The sequence below is a fragment of the Psittacula echo genome, assembly GCF_963264785.1.
Source record: "Psittacula echo genome assembly, chromosome: 3".
NCBI lineage: Eukaryota > Metazoa > Chordata > Aves > Psittaciformes > Psittacidae > Psittacula > Psittacula echo.
In genome coordinates, this window is record NC_137736.1 from 1,981,123 (window position 1) to 2,001,772 (window position 20,650).

Consider the following 20,650-nt stretch of genomic DNA (forward strand, 5'->3'; position numbering starts at 1 on the left):
CTACAGGAACTTGGCAGTTTGAGGACCTCTTTTATAGCCCGTATTTTAGTATCGCTGTTCTCAGACAGTGTGAGAGGTTTGGTTTCCATTACTGTTATCTCCAGGAGGAGATAACCATGGCAACGACTGCTGCTTTGCAGTTCCTTGCAAAATAAGTCTGTGACATGAGAAGATTTGGAAGGCTTTTTTACTCCCTTCCAAACTGTTTTGCACATTCAAGTAAAAGAAAATGATCCTCATTATTGAGATTCAGTTAACTTCTTTCACCCTCTCCTTCAGGGCCATTTGGAAAATGGAGGAAAAGATGGTGTATAGTGACATTTGGGAGTTGAAGGGGGTATGGATGTGAGATTTCAAGTAGCTTGTCTGTGGCAATAGTGAGAAATAATGTATTGTTCCATTTAGGGTATTCTGAAAATCTATCTAGCAGTGGGTTTCAGGGTTATATAAAAGGCACTTGAATGATCATGGAAACACCACTGAGATAGCTGGAGTCCTTTTCTATTAGGCAGTGGAACCCACCAGCTTTATTCTAGCACTTAGCCGTCATCGCATCAGTTTCAGTAGGGCTTCAGCGTGTTCTTCAGTACTGTCCTTTAGCATAGTTTGCTTTCCTGAGCTAAGATGCCAGAGAGATTCCCTGTGTAATGCTCCTGATAACGTAGGTAAGTAGTGTTAACAGTTGGCGTTTGTTTCATGGGGCTGTTTTTAAACTCGTTCTAGATGTGCCTTGCTTCAGAAGGAGTAAAAGTGAAAGAACCTGGGAAAACAAAAGTGGAAGCACCGGAAGATGTGAGAGGGGAAGTTCCAGAGGAAATGGAAGCAGAACTGGAGAAAACGATAAAAGACTCCTGTAAAGGAAAACCAGAACAATTGGAGATCAAGAGAATGCAAAACCGGGATGAGGCGAAAGCTGAGGAATCAGAAACTGCCAAGTGCAGAGATTTTACCAGTCTCTCAATGGAGATTAGTCCTTTTGAGAGAAACGACAGCACAAAGGATCACATGTGCTGTTCTCCAGAGCTCTCACTAGCTGACATGAGTATCCTCGGGCTAAAGCCAGAAAAGATCAAGAAGAAGAAGAAAAAGAGCAAGTTGGAGCGGCACACGAATGAGAAATCCACCCCCAAGAAAGCCTGTAAAAAGAGGCAGTCCTCTGAGTCGGACATTGAGAGTGTCATGTATACGATTGAAGCCGTTGCGAAGGGGGACTGGGGGGCTGAGAGACTGGCGGAAACTCCCCGCAAAAAACCCCGTCCTGCCTCCAATGTGAAGGAAAGCGCGTTGGATTCCAAATCACCAAAGAAAAAAGTGAAGTCGAAAGACAAGAAAGCGTCCAAGGAGAAACCCACGGAGACCACCAAAGAATCAAAGCCTCCCGATTTCCTTACTATTGCAGCCAGCAAGGAAGAACCGTGCGAGGCTTCTGATAACATTAAAGCGGAACCACTGACCCCGACAGAGGAGGTGGTACCCCAAAGCTTACCAGAACAGGTCAAAACTGAGGACAGTGACTGTGTTAAAAAGATAGAAAGCTGTGGCTCCAGGAAATCGGAGAGGTCTTGCAAAGGTGCTCTTTATAAAACTCTGGTGTCAGAGGGCATGCTCACATCTCTGCGTGCTAACGTGGACAGAGGTGGGTGGCTTTGAGTGTTTCGTTTACAGCAGAACCGCTAAAGCCTGCCTGGAGTGGGAGGAAAAGCCAAAAGTCTGTGTTTATGTTGGAGTCTGAGCAGCGTGTGATGGGAATGCTCTTTTCTGGTCACCCAAGATGCTGGGGGCAGGTGGAGGGGAAGGACTCCATGGTCCAGGGTAGGCCTTCTGGAGCCCTGCCATTTCTGCTTGCCTCCCAGGCTCTTAACCTCTCCTTTTTTTGTCTTTCATGATCTGTGATGTAGCTTTTTGACCAAAGGCTTTGTTGGTTCATTTGTCAGCCTGCTGATAGATCTATGCAGGACCTGTGCAGCATGCAACCCCGAACAAAGAGCTCGTTTCTATATAAACAACTGGTGGTTTGTGAGCATAACGCTTGGTCCTACGAGAGGCAAATGTGTTGTGCTTTTGGTTCAGTTGGTTTGCTGTAGGTGGTGAGCAAGAACCTTGTGGAAGGATAAATCTGAGATGATTTCTGAAAGCTTTCAGTGAGATGCCCTGAAATGTGTTTTCCCAGTTAGTAGATGTGTAATTAGAACAGTCAGACAAGAAAAAGATGCTTGTAATTTAGGGAGGTTTATTACTGTAAATCTACTTACCTTTTTCTCCTCCTTTATACCTCAAGAGATCCTGACTTCACAGGTAGTATGAAAAAGGGTGGGGAGTGGGGTTGCCAATCAGCATTATCCACTTTAAAGTAAATAGATAAATGTTTTGTTACCCCTTCAAGACATTCAAGCACCATAGGTTACAGTACTGAATGGGTACCCAAGTTCCTTCTGAGCCACTTTGTTCTGGCGCATGTTTCTAAAGATGAGAAACAATTTTCTGCCTTCATCCCAGGAAAAAGAAGCTCAGGAAAAGGCAACTCCTCAGATCATGAAGGATGCTGGAGTGAAGAAAACTGGGCTTTTTCCCAAAGTGGGACAAGTGGGAACAAGAAACTGAAAAGGCCTAGGCCAAAGGAAGAGTTTGTTTTTGGGTAAGTTGCAGTTTAACGCTGTTCGAAGTTGTAGTTAGGTCAGCCGGGTAACCTAAGAATGAATCCTCCCCTGCAGCTGAGTGAACTGCATCCAGCACCCAAATAATCACAATTAGACAGAATTCCTGAAAATTACAAACGCTCCTGGGCTGAGTCATGCTCTAGGTACCTGGTATTCATATATCAAAGTAATTCCTTTGAGATCTCCCCTGCTTTACACTACTGTAAACAGATGTGAATGACATGTGCTCGCTTTAAGAAGGTGGGGGAAACAAAGGTGCAATATTTACCCACTCAAGAGATGAGGAGGAAGGTTACTTGCATTTTCAGAGCGCTCCGAAAGCGGTGTTTAAGCTTCTGTGTAGGTGTTCAATCATCATAAACAGAATTAGCCTAGAAAGAGCACAGCTCTTTGCCCGCTTGGAGAGATTGCTTATAGAGGAAGAATAAACAGTGTTCTCATATTGGCAAATAATTATGATAAACTTCTCATTTTTCCATTGTAAAGAAAGGTATTTAAACCCTTCATGTACAGAGGGAAGAAATTAAATATATCAGAAGAATAATTAATGATTACAAATGCATTAAAATTTAGCAAGGCTGCCCAGAATTACTTTTCTAGTGCATTAATAACAGTCTTCGTCAGAGTATTACAGATTTATTTAACTACAGGCGTAGCTGATCAATCTCCTTAGCCATCCATACTTAACTGCAAATTCCTGAAGACTTCCAATTATCTAAATTCAGAGGATGAAAATGAATTACAAATGAGTAGATTTTTCACACTTCATGCTTAAAATCGTAATGTTTCTGTTGTGCAGGCTCGTGGTGGCCTTTTTTATAACCTAGTTTATGTGAAATTTAGTTGCAGCTCTATTTACAGCAAAGATACTAAATTGGTTAAAAGCTCTAAGTCTTATTTGCTTGGAATAGGCAAGTAAAAACGATGGAACTCTTCTTGTGGTTTTAGTGCACTGCGTAAAAGTTACGTAAATATTTTTGGGGTTTAAATGGAAAGATTGAAAACTTTTCACGCCAAATGGTGTGAAAACTGAATGCCTCTCCTAGCCCAAAACCAATGTAGTTACAAATGATTTATTCAAAATAGCTCAGAAAACTGGGTAAATAATTTGTTTGACAAATGCTGTTCTACCGTCATTAGCTGGCTGAATGGGGAAAATACAGTCTCGATTCTTGATTAAGTCATGTCGTTAATCAGCACTATTTAACGAACTTTGTGAAGGCAGAATCAGTGATTTGTGGAGGAGCATAAGTGCTGTAGGTATCCATTACCCCTGTGCCTTGCACGATGTGATCTGGCTACCTGAAGAGCCATTTTTACCTCTACCTGCTCCTCTTAACTCTTTGTTCTCCCTTCAGCATCACCTTTCAGCCTCATTTCTCTTCACACCTCTGGTATTAATGTGTTTCTCCCCCTGTGCTCTTACCTTGTCCATCAGTAGTTGCTGCACTACGCTGATGGTCCTTGTCAGGTGTGCTTAGTCCATGCACAGCCCACTCCTTTGCCAAGCAGCGCTCTGCCTCTCTGTATCTCCTGGCAGGGCTAGTCTGTGTGGCATGCAGACCTCAGCTCAGCTGCGTGTGTCTGACCAGGCTCATGAGATGCTCTGAACATTCATGATGATGTGAATTTTGTTTTACTGATTGATTGAGATAATGATAGCAGCGCTCTGCACTGCCTCCATGTCACACCAGCTAGAAAGTACTAGCCAGGATGGCAGCTCCTCTGCTTTCAAGGTTGGACCTTGCTAGTAGCCCCTCGTATGCCCTTGGAGCAGGTGGCAACAGGCTATGGGAGAAAAGCTGTGGCAGAGGATGGAATTGCATGAGGGATGTTAGGACACAAAATCAGCTTGCTTTGTGGTTGTCAAGGAGCATCTGTGTGGAAGAGGGAGGTAGCAGTACCAAGCACCACTAATACCAGGTATCTTTGTGATTTCAAAGCAAAACAAACCATGCAAACCCCAGACAAGCAAAATGACAAACCAACCCCATCATGCACGTAGTCTGCCAAGAGCCAAGGGTCTATTTTAAGGTACACGGTGGCTTACTGAAAGAACTGATGACTACAGAGATAAAGTGAAGTGTCATTCTGCCTACCAAAGCTTTCAGAATGCAGTTCGTTTGAAGTGCCGCTTCAGAAAGCAGAGAGAAATGCCGGGTTTCTTGTGATAGTTCCAAATGTACGGTGTGTAAGGGCCATCCTTCTAACAGTCATAACAACTTTAGTCAAGTTCAGGTTTTCCATAGCGAACGGAATAAAGGGCTAATAGCAGATGTCATCGTTCCCCTGTCATTGATGGTGCTATTTATAATCTGCCTAGCTGTGCACACTGCCTTTTATTAAAACACGGTTCCTTCTGGCTGCAAAAATTCCCTGGAACAGAGGGCTTATGTAAGCCAGTGTAGTCATTACAGCCAGGAATTCCATGCCATCCTGCTTGAGTGGTTTGTTTTCATCTGGCTATTAGGAGCAGTAGTACCCTGTCTATGGGTTTCTGGAGTTGTAGGTGTTCTAGTTACAGTTGTTCGGTTTGGGCTGAAGTACGAGGAATGTTGGGTTCCCGCAGAACAAATATAAAGCGAATTCCCACCCAAAGCACCAGGGTTTAGAATATCCCCAGTAGATTGAATAGTTTGACGTTTTTCTTCTGCTTTGAATTGTTGTTTTCATTCTCCTGTAAGGACTTTTATATGAAGTTACTTTATTGGTTTGGTTATTTATTGTGTTTTTATTGTCTTTCTTCATTCCCCTCACAGAACAGACAGATCTCCTTTATGAGTCTGTGCAGCAATCAGAGCTAAATGTCACCAGCATGACATTGATTTATTTATTCTGATTTTAATATATGCAACTAGTGTAATCAGCTTGCTCTGAGTTACACGAGCAGAAGCTAGAGTGTACATTCTCATCCCAAAGTTGGCATGATGTATACTAGTCTGATGCTGACGGTGTGTGTGCGCTTACCTCTTTCCCCTTTTTAGCTTAGCAAAGTTGGAAGAAGAATTTGAAAAGAAATTCAACAGCCTCCCTCAATACAGTCCTATTACCTTTGACAGGAAAAATTCATCTGTTCCAAGGAAAAAGAGGAAGGTTGGAAGCGGCTCCTCCGAACATCCAAAATCCAACAAAGGTAAAGTACCATGCGCAATACATTCCTAAGCAACAGCAGTGCTATGACAAGCACAGGAATTATGCGTTCTTATTTTACTGTTCTATGTGAAAAGCATGAAGTCAAGGAAGAAAAATGGTAGCACTGGGGTTAGTTGGTTCTCACCTGGGTCAGCGTTCAGGCTGTAGTCAGGATCTTCATGCGGAGTAGAACTGGTTGGAGGTTGTGCATGAGAAATGTCTATATGAGACATAGGAATGTCTGTATGAGAAATGGAGTTCTCATAGCAAACTGATTTATCCAAAAAATAGTTACTTATCGAAAAATGTAATTTATCAAAATCTGATTTATCAAAATTCTCCACAATATTTATCAGAAAATGTAGAAAACTATCAAAAAACGTGACTGTTTGTGAAGGAAGTGAATTTGGCAAGTTTTCCCAGGAGAAAATGGGGGGAAAATGGCAGGTTATCACAAGGTTACATTTTGACAGCTTTCAAAACATGATTTTACGCCAGTTTGCATTTCACTGTAGTTTTAGGCTCTTCAGATTAAAACATGAGGCCAGAGGGCTCAGAATGAAACAGTTTGATACTTTTTTGTCTTTTCTTTTTAATCAAGATTTTACCTGTCATGCGTTTGGAGCAAAAGTGTCCCGACATGAGAAGGAAAGTTAGGGAACAAGACAGCCAATTCCATAGCCAGCTCCGTTGCTGAGGCTGTCAGAGAAACTCACGACACATTTGGCTGTTTTATATACAAACACCCTGTGATGCAGAGGTGGTAAAGAAGTGAGAATGTCATAGGGAAAACTACTTTTAGACTGTGGCAGGGATACTGATGTATACATGCGGTACAGAAGCATCACCAAATGAAGGAACGACGTACCAGTAATTGTACAAGACAAAAGGATGCTCAAAAGAACCCTCATTATGCACAGTTCACAATGTGGAGCTGGTTTCCTTTTCTGCTGCTGTGCTAGTTTCACTGACGGACAGGTTTTCACATCTAATATGGCTATTTTAGCCAGGTGACCCTGGATTAGATCTGTGCCTTTTGAATACTTCACAAATAATCACATTATAGTATGCAGGACTGAGCAGCTGTTCTTTTCCGGTGCATGCCAATTTTGGTATTGATTTTTGTATCTCTATAATTAGATGTGGAGCAGGCACTTTTGCAGAATTAGACTTGTGCTAATACGAAGTGAGTTCTGACTTCAAATGCCTTTCATTTTTTTATGGTATGGCTTCTTCTTCAGTGAGCATGAATGAATTGCTCCGCAGCGTGACAGTACAATGGTTAGTTAGGTAACATCTGTTGGGAACGAGATCTCCTCATCTACCATGATCTGGCAGGTGAAGTTGTAGCAGCTCTTTGGATCTCTTGCTGCAGTAATTACGTGTTCAGGTGTCTGTACATCTAAAAGTCTTGCAGGCCCTGTTTTTTCGGGAACGGTACGCTAGAATGATACCTTAAGTCAGGTATTCCAGAGCCGCCTTCTGCTTTTGGCTAAGCTTATGCACAAGAGCTTATTTTTTATCCTTATTGCCATCACTTAAAAAGCTTTGGAATATATTCGGCCATGTCTCAAGGGAAGGTCAGAAACGTAACTGCAGGCAGGTTCCAAGCCTGATACAAGCAGTTTTGGCACAGCCCTGCGGAGGAGGCCATGAAGCGTTTGCCTCTGGCTAACAACAAGGGCGCTTCGAAATCAGGCAGCTGACTTTGCACTGGAGCAGATGGTGGAAAGGTTCACGTGACTGTTTGCCAACTGAGTTGTGGGGTTGCAACAAGCAGCCCCAGGGCAGGAATATCTGATAGTGCCATGCTGTTTCTGCAGTGAACACCTCACGGCAGCCCGGAACTAAATCCAGATGGAGCCAGTGATACCTGCTCCTAGTTTCAGCGGATGCTGAATTCACTCAAGTTAGTTGGGCAAGCTGTCAGCTTGTGTCAGTCATTCCAGCTCCCTCGAGAGTGAAGTTCAGCTCTCAAGAGGTAGCCAAGCAGATCTCAGACATTACCATTCTTCTTTTGGAAAAGAAAGGTTGCTAAGAACTAAATATTCCATGGCAATGGGTCGATTTTTATTTGGTTTCTTTTGTTAGGATGCTTCAAATTAGGATGCAAGTTATGGATTTGAAATGACCAGAACCAAATTACATACAAGCAAGCTTAGTAGGGAAACTGTTCCACATGGGCCAAACATTCATGAAGCTGAGTCCTCAGTTGAATTTGTGGTGTACTGACAGGCCATTCAGCCTCGTCATGCTCTTGGCTTGCCTGTGAACTGTGGCCAATCCAAAGACAGAGAGTACTGACCTCCGAAGGTGTTAAGCAAATGAGGCTTCTGCAAGTATTGCAGCAATTGAAAATACTCTGTAAAATGATAGAGTTTGGAATGGGTCTGGGGTTTCTGGATTTTCAGGGTTTTAAAACATTCAGATTTGAAAAAGAGATAAAATAAATCCTATTCTTTCAATGTGATGAGCATGAACCGTTAAGGGTCAGTGTAGTTTTGTGGGTGTTAACCATAATGGATGTAGGAGAGAATACATTGCCCTGCATTACAATGTCATGTGGAGGTGCTTTTGCTGCTTTGCTCTTCCTTGAGGTTGTCTGTTAGGTAATTAGAAGAGATACCCATCACAAATAGTGCCTACTCGTGGTTGGAGCCTCTGCGTGTTTCCAAACAACAGATAATAATCACTGGGTAGGTTGAGTAAAACACGCGTAGAAGTCATTCCCTGCTTTTTCTCAATTGGCATATGCAGGATCATGGACTTCCCAGGCACTCTCAGTTCTCAGGCAAAGACTCAGTTTGTGCAGATCAGTGCCCGCTGAAGTACATTTACAGTTTGGAAGACAGGTTGGGATGCTGCACACTGGAACTTCCTCAGGATGTTAGGTCAATAAAAATGAGAAATGCTTCCGTTGGGTTGGGGTTTCCCCCCCCCAGCCAGGGCTGTTTGCCTTAATATGATTTATTTGGGAATAAATGATGCCAGATTGATTTTCTGTCAAGTGCCATTAAGCTGTACGTACAGGAGGCCTGAACTAACCCGAACAGCCAAGATTGTCATGAAATTTTCCCACTTCTAAGTGGAAACTGAGTGGGTCAGTGCCCACTGACTCCTTCCATTGCGCTTGTGTCCAGTCCTCCCTTCAGCCAGTTGTTTTCATGTAAAACCACCTGAAGAACCCTATAGCAAGAAAGCTGTTTCACATCCACATGTGTAAGGGAAAACTTGAGCTTGCTTAAATGAGAGACAAGTTTTTTCCCCAGAGCTTTCCAAATTGCGCAGATTCTGCTCCCACTGGAAATAATGGGGGTCTTCCTTCAGGGGGAGCAGGATTGAGCAAGCCACAATGCTTTGGCAAATCCTGCCTCGAGTATCTTGGACTAGGAGTGTGCGTTTACAATCACAATGTCACAAAATGGCTGCAAAATACAGCTATCCTGGCTTTGTGCAGATGGCTTGCTCCGACATTTGCTGGAGCTGTGACTGGTTTCTTTTTTCCCCCTTCTTCCCAATGGCATATGTGCCAAAACATCCCACCACACTCAAGTCATCAGTCTGCAGTGAGTCACTAATGCAGTTTTGTGTGCAGAAATGAGCAACAGGCATAGTCATTATTTCTGCCTTGTGCTGTGAAGAAATGCTCACTTATGCACTTCCCTAAAGTTTTCATTTTGGGAAGGCAATGAGAGGAATGCAGAGCGCTTTTATTTGGGAGAGGGATTGTCTGTAGAGTTCTTTTTTTGTCTGTGGCCCCTAGGACTAGAAAAGCATCAGCTTAAAACGGATGCTTCTCTATGGCATTCCTCTCGGTCTTTAGCTTGGGGGTTTTTTTTGGCTTGGTTCAAAGCATTCCGACGCCTGGAGATCGCATGCTGCGGTGTTCCAAAGATCATAACCTAAAAATACAGCCTTTTCCTCCTGAAAGTTGCAGAAATGCACAAATCTGCTTGTCCTGCTTTTCTTACCATCGTGTGGAAGTGTTCTCTGTTTGATCTGGCCCTTGCAAATAGGGAACTTTGTGAGAGCAGACGGGGCATGTGCCCAGCAATGTAGTTATGGTTCCATTATGTATGGTGCGTTCGTTTTCTTGCCTGCTACTTCCCCAAGCAGCTGCCTTTGGCTGTAGCAAGTTATTCCCAGGAGGAAATCCCTACCGCCCTCAGTGAGTACAGTGGACAAGCCAGGAATTAGCAGGTGGTTAAATCCTGTGGCAACTGCTGAAGTGCTAGGGAAAGGAAGAGCCATAGAATACTTCCCATAGAGAACGATGGGCAGGAAAGGACTTACTTCGCACTTGCAGGTGGCTCTATAGCAATAGCAAGTGAACTAACATTAAAAGCTTTTCTCAGCTTTTGAATAGGAAATCACATGCAGGTCCACTGCCTATTAGCAAGCCTTTTAGGTTAGTTAGGTGTTTCAGGCACAGATTTGCTCTGGATTGAATGCTGACAAGTGGCATTTGTTCACAGTCTCAGAGTACGTGCCTCCTGTCCCCGTTAAACTCGTGTACCTCAGCCATCCATCCTGTAAACTCCTGCATAGGTGAGTGTGCCTAAGCTGTGCCCCAGGGGCACCTGCTAGTGAGAGCCTGAAAAGGGCTTTTAACTCTGTTCCAGCCAAAAGCAGCACGATGTCAGGAATGCCCCCTTTCTTACATGCAGATGTCCTCTCCAGTCCAGACTACATTTGGCCTTCTCCATATTGGTTTAGTTCAGTTCATTTCTATTAAAAGAAAACCACTGGGGTTTATACCTGAATGTGCTAAAGGCAGGATGGGATGTGGCCGTGTTTGAAGAACCACCTATTCAGTAACGATTAGACAATTTGTATGTGTAAGTGTGACAGTGATTGTAATCTGGGTTTTCACAGAGGACAGTGAGCCTATGCTCTTGTTCATTCTAAGTAGTTCAGGCAGGGAGCATGGATGAAGTTTCTCATGGAGTCAGAAGTTACTTTCTCAGGTCTGTGACATGGTGACCTATTTAGCTCTTAGCCCATTTTCTCTGCTGCATTCATGGCCAGAGGGTGTTCAAATGTGAATGGGTATGGTCTCACAGGAATAACAGCTAAAAGGGAAGGAAATAGAAATGAAGGCAATTTCACTTTTGGCCCTACCCAGGTCAGTGTCCTTGGATTTTCCATGTGGGAACAAAATTTTGCATGTAATTGGCGTGCGCCTTGGAGTAGGAGACCCTACTACGTCTGTGACATGTAGGCGACCCTGCATGTCACAGATACAAGCTTATGACTAAGGTGCCTTGGATGGTATTCAGGAGATGAAAGACACACGTTCCCTTCTTTATGATGATACATGTCATCTCTGTGTGAGTTTTTCATCTGTTACTCTGCTTAGAGTTGCTTACACTGGCTGACAGTCTATGATACTGATTGAAGTGATCCGTGGGGCACAGGTTGAGCTGTAGAAATGGAGACTTCTGTGATGCTTTGTAACATGTTGCTTATTCCAGGCACCTGCAAAAGTCACTAGTTTGCTAGTTAAATACATGGCATAAGAATCACCTAGTTAACGGGTCCATAAGCAGGCACTTGTGTGGGAAGACTTGTCTGTGATGTTAATGAAGTGTTTGACCTTAGTCTTCAGGAAAGCTCAGGTTTTTTTCCCTTAGGATTTCCATCAACCTGCCTGAGCTGTTTCATTCCTTGTTCTGCATTTTCATTTCACTGGCACTAGACTGCTTATCCAGCTCTGCCATATCAGGACGCTATTGTGGAGTGTGCAGAATGACACTTGCATCAGTGTGAGTGAATGTAGCCTCTTCTGTTGAGCCGTCTGATATTTTCTGTGCAAGTTCTAGTAAAGCTATTCATATTCAAGGTGATGGTGCCTAAGATGGTGTCCTCTTGGACTTTATTTGGTTTGTTGTCAGTGATGGCAAACTGCAGATGCATGGTGTAGGCTTACCTCTTACCTTGATCGCATGTTACTACATGGTTGCAGCTGTGTCTCGGTAGTACAGTGTGTGTGTCCAGTTCCTCTTAAGGATGAGGAGTGGAGGAGGCTAGTATTTGTGGTGGGTAGAATCCTGTTCCAAGTCAGCTGCAGATGGGAAGGACATCCTCCTGTGTCACCTGCAGTGCATCTTGTTTCTGTTTTGGGCTGATCTATTCCAAGCTAGCCTGAGGACTTGCTTGCCTGCTCTGTCTTTGGAAATAAGATTTTAAAGTGTGGTTTTTGAAAAATAACTCCATTAAACTGGCTTTGCAGTGTAGGGATTATGCATCTGTTATAGCTTTGGTCTCTTATGTGTGTCTGTGTTGCTGTTGTATCGCTGTTTATCCCATTAGGGAGACAAATGATAGCTTCTTGATGACCTCTGCTAATGACATACTTTGTGGTCTGGTGTCACATAAGATGGCTTCTAACTACTACTAGTAAAGACTCTGCTATCAAAGTAGGAATAATACCATGAGCTGGGCATAACCTCACCTTCCTCTCCTGGGAGCTTTTACTTCTGCACTTAGTCTAAACTCATTTCTAGTCACCAAAAAGGCGAAGGTAACTCATGCATCCTGTGGTGGGTTAGTCCTGGCTGAGAGGTAAGTCCCCATCGTGTCATTTGCTCACGCTCCCGCAGTGGGATGGGGGAGAGAATTGGAAGGGCAAAGCAAGAAAAAAAACCCTCCTGGATCAAGGTAAAGAGAGTTTTATGAGTGCAGGGATGAGCAGGGGGAACAAGTGATGCAAAAGCCAGCACTCACCACCAGCAAACCGATGCACAGCCATGGCTGCTTTGGAGAGAACTCTCTTCCCAGTTCTGTTGCTGCGCCTGACATTATATGGTATGAACCCCTCTTGGTCAGTGTGGGTCAGCTGTCCCAACTGTGTCCCTTCCCAGCCTCTTGCACACCCTCAGCCTCCTCGCTGGGATGGAATGCTTGGTGCTGTGCAACCACAGTGCAGCAGTAACTGACACATTGGTGTGTTACCAGCACTGTGTTGGTCACTGGTCTGAAACACAGCACCATCGAGGCTGCTGCGAGGAAAGTTTACTCCATTCCAGCCAAACCCAGTACATATCTCAGACCCCTTGTTACACTGTGTGGCTAAGCTTTCCTAAGGTCATCGTATTCCAAAATGCTTTCACTAAAGCACTGGGAACTCATGGGTTGAAGTACAGCCTTGCTGAAAGCCTCCGGAGCCTATTCTGGAAAAGGCTCAGGTTTTGTGCTCCCCCACGAAGCGGTATCTTATATAGCGGAAGGGAAGGTTGTGTAATCCTTACTGTGACTGTTGCACTCTTTTTAACACAGCTAATTAAAAGTGTGTGTTATCAATGTTGTCTGTAGGTTCATGCTAGTCTAAGAAAAAGAACTTTTTCTACAAAATTGTCAGCAAATGTAAGCACAGAAGGAAGCTTAATGTTCCGGACACAGGTACTGGTACTTAGATAAGGTTTTTTGAGCCACCTTTTCTGTCTATTCAGTCTTGGGGAGATGCTTCCAGAAAGAGAGGCTACTCAGCTCTCTTTAGTTTTTGATTGCTTTGGTCCCTTATTTCCCTGTGTGCTTTGACTCCATTACTGCCTGGCTCCAGTTGCTCATACTACGTTATCCCAGTATGATGCTGTTCAGGTTGTACTTGGCATCTCCCCAGATTACAGTTTCCCTGCTCCAAGTGCCATGCAACAGAGCTGACAAAGCAAGGGCAATTCTATAGTTGACCCTCAACTCTTTTATCTCCCACACCTTATAGTTCTTTAGTGCCTTGGTTGCTCTTGTCTCCATCCCTTCTGTATCAGAGACCATATTATTTATTCCTTTGCCAGAGTATTTATCCATGTCCCTGTCTCCTTTCCCTGTGATCTCCTGCTGTCTAGAGCCTTGCAGACTGCAGCTGGTCACAATGTAAGAGCTTGTTTCTGCACCAGACCTCAGAAATATGAACCTAAACCTGGAAGTTTTTATTGAAGAAGTCTTAACCAGCTTTCTGTGTAAGATAACAGACAGAAGATAACTTTGGCAGGTTTTTATGTCCTGGGCTTGCTCTGACCACTATCCTGCTGGTATCTCTCCAAAGTCTTTTCCATATTAAAGTGTCGTAGCCCTGCATACCTGTACACTCCCAGCTCTGAAGGGCATTTCCAAGTGTATGGTGTGTACAGCTTGGCAGCTGAGCCTGCTTCCCTGGGCCCTTTCCTGGGTTTTTAATCTTTAGTAATCGTGGTGCTCATGTTATCCAAATCATGCCCAGGCTGTTCCTTAGCCCTTCCACAGTGGAGTTCTCTCCCACATTGTCCCTGTGGTGTGGAAGAACCTCTCTGGTTCTTCTGCTCATTTAGGTAGCTCCATGAATTCCTTCCTTTTTTTCTTTCTCCCCACCCATCCATATCTCTAAGATAATGAAATTATTATCCCCATCTCCAGCTCCCCCATTCACCTTTGTGTTTAATGTCTTCCATAAGGCTTGGCCATGTTGTTTCCTCTCCTTTCCCAATGCTGTGTTTTCTGTCCTCTGTGGTGCACTTGCACTGCTTCCCCCCATAGGCTCTGCCAGCTCTGCTGCATTCACTGGTGCAAATACTTTGAAATCACTTGCTCTGTTTGGTTGTATTTGTACAACAAACACGTTACGGGAGTCACTTATGAGAAGTAATTATCTTGTTTCCATGCTGATGTGAAAAAGGCATCATACATTAACATAGCTTTTATTGGGTGCCATTCATATTTTTTTGTTCCTGCATTATTAATAGACCGTATAGGCAAATAAGCAAAAAAAAAAAACGGGTGTTTAAATTCTCCTGTGGGAAAAGGAACAGAGAGCATTTAATACGTGATAGAGTAAAACATACAAATACTTTACACTGTGCAGGTATAAAATGTGGCCAAACAAAATGCCACAACCTCCACTGGATTCAAAGAAACCAGCCTGTTCTGATAGAAAGTCAAGTGTGCATTATGATCAAAGATTCAAGTCTGGCAAGTGCTGAGTACCCTGGCCTCATTCCAGCACAACACAGAGGCATGTCCTTGAAAGTTAAGCATGTGAATAATGTCATCATGTCTAAACATTAAAGATGTCTGTGCGTTTGCTGGAGTAGGGCCAGTTTGCCGAGTCCCTCCCCAAGACTGAGGCACAGACACGAGGAACTTCCCAGACTTAACACAGCCCACATAGAAATCATCAAAGGAAAAACAATGGATGATATATATATATATATATATATAGGTATAGATATATATTGCTGGAGAACTGCATTTCCTCTGAGATACGAAAGGGGGTCTTGCCTACTCTGAATTGACGCTAAAAGCAAAGCATTGATCAGCAAAGCGCAGCGTGGGTATGGTGGCGTACGGCCTCTCCATCATGTGCTGCCTATGTAACTTCATCATTTCCTGAGTTCCTAGGCAGCAGGGCCCTAAACTCTTTGACTCTACTGTCCCATATTCTGCAGCATTCAAGCTGGGAATCCCAGCATCTTCATTTCAGTTTGAATATACAAGGATTTAGTGAATCAAACACTAAATGAAAATGTCAGCTCCCTTCCGTGGTGAATCACAAGTCTGGAGTGTGTGGGTTTGGTTTTTATGGAGTTAATTTTGCTGGAGGAAGGAGCTCATTGAATTGCCTTATAACTGGAGGTACTTGGAAAGGTTGCTGTCAGCAGAGGTCAGGCTGGAGTCGTGTTTTGTCATCTTGAAGTATGTTTGAATGATGAAAAGTGCAGTAAAGGCAAATTTCAGTGTGATTGGATCGTGTTGTCTGGGTCTGTCTCTGGTTTTGGGTATCTGAGTGAATTTTGACTCCATGTGACCACATCATACACAGTATGGGCAATGCAAATCACTATATTAAGAGTTTGCAGGTGTTTATAGACACAGATACAGCCCAAGGAAAATACCAGCAGATGTGCCACATTGCCTTCTCCTAGAAGAGAGCACACAATAATGCAACTGAACGCGTTAAAGAAGGCTGACAGGAGCACAGCTGGACCTATCCCTCTTCGGGGAGGTTGAATGCCACTTAGCTCAGAGATTTATTTTCTGCCACGCTGTGAAGGCTTTAGGGTGGGAAGCAATACTTTAAATACCAAGGGATATGTCACAACTGCTGACTCCTTGCAGCTACGTTTAGTAGTACTTTAGAGCTGTACTGAGAGCTCTTGCATGGTTTGTGTAACAGCCAGGTACAGCGCTGGCCTTTGCACCAGCAGGGGAGAAGAGGAGCTGAATGTATACACCAGTCTCAACACTAGCTGATGTGTGAAGGAGCCCCATCCCATCTCCCGTGGCTGGTAGAGCTAACTGCCTGCTCCTCATCCTCCATCAGCTCTCCGGCATGCACATCAGTCCGTGCAGCCTTAGCACATATGTTTGAGGAAGAGCAGAAGGTGCAGAAAAGCAGCAGAATGACCTTTTTGTTTGTTTTTCTGTTCTTCCCCTGCTGAGAAAGCCCTATTGTGCAGGGCCAGGAGCCCAGAGGGATCCAGCAGCTTTGTGCCACTGTGCCTTTGGCATCCCTCCAGGCTGGAAGAGGGCTTGGTCAGCACAGGCTCATGCAGAGCAGTGGTTCCATACACCTGGCTTAACCATCTGCTGCATTGCCAGCTGGTGTCTCTCTGCTTGTTAGTCCCCAGCCTTGGCTGCAGCTCTGTGTGCTGCCTGACCTCATGAGTGGTACTGAGCAACCTCTTGTTGTCAGAAGAGCTGGCATTTCCACTGGGATATAGGTCAGTGTGCTTGGCATCACTTCCCTAGTGCTGTGGTTCCCCAGGCACTGGTGGCTTGCTCTGCCTTGCTAGGCTTCCCCTTTATAACTTCATGAAGACCATTAAAGCATTACAGCCCACCTTTCCTTCTTGACACTAGTGTGCTTAGACAGAGCATTCATTCTCCATTAAATGTGGCTAAATGTCTGCAGTTGGCTCCAGTAATGAATCATTAAAGAAACACTTTCAAATCTGCCTGTGTCTTGCTGGGGTTCAGTCTGAAAAGCTTGTCCACTTGTCTTCAGTTATCTTGTTCACAAATATGGGGGTCAATAAGACTACATGTACTCTGCATGCTTGCAGAATAAGGTAAACTGTCCATGCTGACTTTTAACAAACCTAGCTCAGGCAACCAACTGGCACAGAGCTCTGGATGCTTTTGTCACTGAGGTGTAATCATGCCAAAAGGCCCACATCTTTATATCATGTGCGCTACTGTGCTTGCAAAAATAGCCCTGTAGTTCTGCATGTGGTATTGTCATGCGGCAGGCTAACCACATAAATACCTGTTTGCAGGACTGCACAGTAGCTGCAGAACCTCATTTCCTTCCTAGACAGCATTCTCCTGAAAATGAGCTGAGGTCTCCATGGAGCAGCTCTGGAACACAGCGCTGTGTGGAAGCAGAAGGGATGTGAAATGGATTAAAGAAATGACTGAATTAAAATGCAGGCAGTTAAACTAGATTAGCACTGTCCTTTCTGCACAGCAAAACCAAGTCCTGGTATGGAGTATCCATATGGATATATGTTTTGTAGCAGTGGGCTACTGTTCCTCTTGAAGGAGGTGCAGGAGGACCCCTGTTAGCACCTAGCTTAGCTTTTATGGTTGTTGAAGCATGGGCTCCTTTCTCCTCTGGAGTTCAGTACAAAGGGTCAAGTGAGTGAAGCCTTTGTGTGATTTCCTCCAAGGCAGGTTTTATGTCTGCTTGAATAATGAGCTATGAAGAAGGCAATTAAGTGAATTCTTATCCCAACATGCACTAAGACTGCTTGAGAAGAAAAAAGAAGCCCTTCCCTTCAACACCCACCCTTCACCCACCCCCTCCAAAAAAACCAGAAATCATTCATTGTTCATCTTGAATCCTTCCTTCACTACTGTATGGCAGCAACGTAATGGTGAAGTGATAAAGAGCTTACTTTAGAGCTAGAGGAGAAGAAAAATAGACTCAAGTCTCGTTTCAAGGATTGAAAAAACTTATAACATGGAGAGGGAATGCGCTTGCTGCATCCTGGGTTTGTCAGCCACCTTCTGCTGTTAGTCAGACATACTGACATGGTGACGTGCCTTATGTCTTTAATAACAATGGCCTCTTTTTATTTTACCTTTCAAGGGTTTTTTTCTTTTTCATTTCTTGAGCTTTTTGAGGCATACAGTAAGAGAAAGAAAGCACATGTAAAAGGGGAGTATCTGTTGCATTGACCAATCAAGTTAATTTCTAGTGATGTGACATGGCTTATAATATACAACACATCTAATTAAAACCATTCCAAATCAGGTTTCTTCTTCTTGTACGTTGATTCAATTATGTCTTAATATTTTTTTTAATAAATGTAAAAAACAAAAAAGTGAGTCGTATTGCTAAGATTAAAGCCATTATAAACTCAATCAAACCAGAATTAAGCAGCGCTGTCAAAGCACTATCTAATTAGAGCAGATCCCCAAATCAGAATTAACGAATAGTGTTGGACTACAACCGCACCATTGCATTAATACATAGTCAACACTTACGAATTCCCAAATAAGAAATCTATAGAGAAAGCAGTTCATTGAATTACACATTCCAATTAAGATTTTGGTCTCAGTCAGTGCAATAAGCTTGTCTGAACATCTCGCTATTAACCCAGTTGAGTTGTTTGAAAGTCACATTTGCAGTCATAGGTGCTTCTGCTTAATTGGCCTGTTAAAGGGCAGATCTTTTCTTGTGATGTCTGTTCCTCTCTTTACAAGAAGCAAGTTTTGCAGCATAGCTGTGCTCTGGAAAGGTTTGCAGCACAGCTGAAGTCTGAGAAAAGCTAATTTAAGCTGAGAGCTTCCTTTTTTTCCACCAAAATAAAGAGCATGCACAAGTTCAGAACTGTTTTACAGGAGAAAAGATACAAAGGTGAAATAAGAACATAAATGAATTGAGGTCTGGAACACTTCCAAATCTTTTTATACATATGTACTAGATCTGATTGTATTCCTATGCCATAAAACATTAAAAGGTCCCTTCCTACTTCAAATAGCGAAGGGTAACAGCTAAGATCAAGTGCGTTACAGCTATTTGCTTCATCCAGTCCACATCCTCACACAGTTAACAAAGAAGCTAGCAAAAGCTAGAGGTTGTATTGGCCTTATCTTTGAATAGGAAGCTCATTACGTTTACAAAACAAGCAACAAATAAGCAGTAAAATACACACTAAAATGAAAGAGGGCAAAGTCCCTGCAGACTGCTTGCCTGTTGTGCACAGCTTGTCCCTGCGTGCCCCAGCCAGTCTCAGTGTAGGAGGTTGGTCTTGCTCAGTGTTTAGCCTTTCTGAAAGGGCAGTTGTTTGCACTCAGGCTTGAGTTTTGTGCATGTGATTTTTGCTGGTCCTGCCACCCAGAACGTGAACAAACAGGTCTTAAACACATCTTTAAAACAGGAAGGACAATTGGAAGGCATTGTGGGGAAGAGAAAGCTAACTGCAGACACAGTGACAGCTGTGAAACAGATAAAGAGCTGTTGCAAAGAGGTGGTGATGGGTAGTAAAGAAAATGAGGAGTTGAAAATGCAGCAGGGAAGATGAGGTGCAGGCATTAGGAAAAAATATGTAAGCATTCAGGATGGCAGTGCACTGGGAAAAAGTACCACAAGGGCTTGGTGCAGATGCCATGAGTGCTTCCAGTTTCACAACAGGTTAGACCGGCATCTGTAAGAAATTACTTGGGCATTCCCTTTGCTATAGTTTTTCCCTAATCCTGGTTTATGGTGATCACAGGTGGGGTAGGCCTCATAATACTTCTATTACAGGAGGAAAAAGGTTGGATTTATGGACTAGTGATGCCCTGTGCTATCAAGCAGTATGGCTCATTAAATCAGTGGAAATTGCAAACGATTGATGACTATGCACTGATCTCAGGCTTTGAAAGCTTAAATAGGATTTGCGATGACTGCCTGACCGATTTCTTCATGAACAAGATTAAAGTGACTGTTCGGTCAGGTGACAGTTTGGGATCGTGTTTCAGTTCAGGGCAGAAGGCTACTTAAAACGCCAGCGCTGGTAGAGCTGAGACAGATTCAAACTGTTCCTTCCTCGTTCTCTGACTTTATGTAGGCAGTGTTTCCATTACAAGTGTCTTATCCTATGCTGACTTCCCTTTATTTTTTTAGCATTCTTGCCCTCAGCTGTGATCCAACTCTGCTTTTGTATTTGCTGCCTTTTGGGAGCTTTTTAAGGTTTGCTGTTCTGTAAAAGGCAGTATTTCCCTTTGCGTAGAGGACGCGATGTAGAGTGACTACAGAGGGAAGAGTAGGGGTTGGTCAGGAATTCCTGAATCCTGCTTGTGAGTGCTTCTGTGAGCTCAGATGAGCTTTTGTGACGACCGTTATTGTTCCTTAAATACATTTTGCCTCCTAGCTACTCCCTGGCATCTTCTGTTGTTGAGAGTTTCATACAGACTGTTTGATCTCCTGCTCCCACTGAAGTGCTACTGCCCATCTCACAGTTTTCTTTGCAAATATGAGAAGCTTGAACGTTCTGGGATAGCTTCTAAAAGCAAACATCTGCACCATTTGGATCGTATCATGCCGTGGGTTATGTTCTGAGTACGTGTGAGGGAAGGCTTTACGCTGATAGGTGCAAAATGGTAAATGAGCACAACCAGTAGCGGAATTATTCTATGTGTAAAACTGCTTTTTTGTCCTCTTTCAGCCATACTTTCAGAAGACAGAATTTCCAGTGAGTCTGCCTGGAAGAATAAAATATCTCTATCTGCCCTCAACACTCCAGAGCCAGCAATGATGCATGAGCCTTTAGTTGGCAGCCAGAAAAGGAAAGCAAGGAAAACTAAGATCACACATCTCGTCCGAACAGCAGATGGTCAAGTGTCACCAGCAGCAGGGACACTGGGTAAGGAAATTGGAGCTTAAATTTTGTTAAAACTAA

General features: G+C 43.6%; 1 protein-coding gene across 3 annotated transcripts in view; it reads left to right on the forward strand.

Moving 5' to 3' along the window:
* The window catches only part of LOC308219424 (HMG box transcription factor BBX-like), a 134,331-nt gene that overhangs the window by 105,371 nt on the left and 8,310 nt on the right, over nt 1-20,650 (forward strand). For 2 of the 3 annotated variants that reach the window (XM_080614340.1, XM_080614341.1), the window contains exons 10-13: nt 724-1,636; nt 2,497-2,635; nt 5,642-5,790; nt 20,417-20,614. In XM_080614340.1, the coding sequence (XP_080470466.1) occupies nt 724-1,636; nt 2,497-2,635; nt 5,642-5,790; nt 20,417-20,614 (1,399 nt within the window). The remainder of the gene's footprint in view (nt 1-723; nt 1,637-2,496; nt 2,636-5,641; nt 5,791-20,416; nt 20,615-20,650) is intronic. The other variant, XM_080614339.1, reaches the window with a different exon arrangement.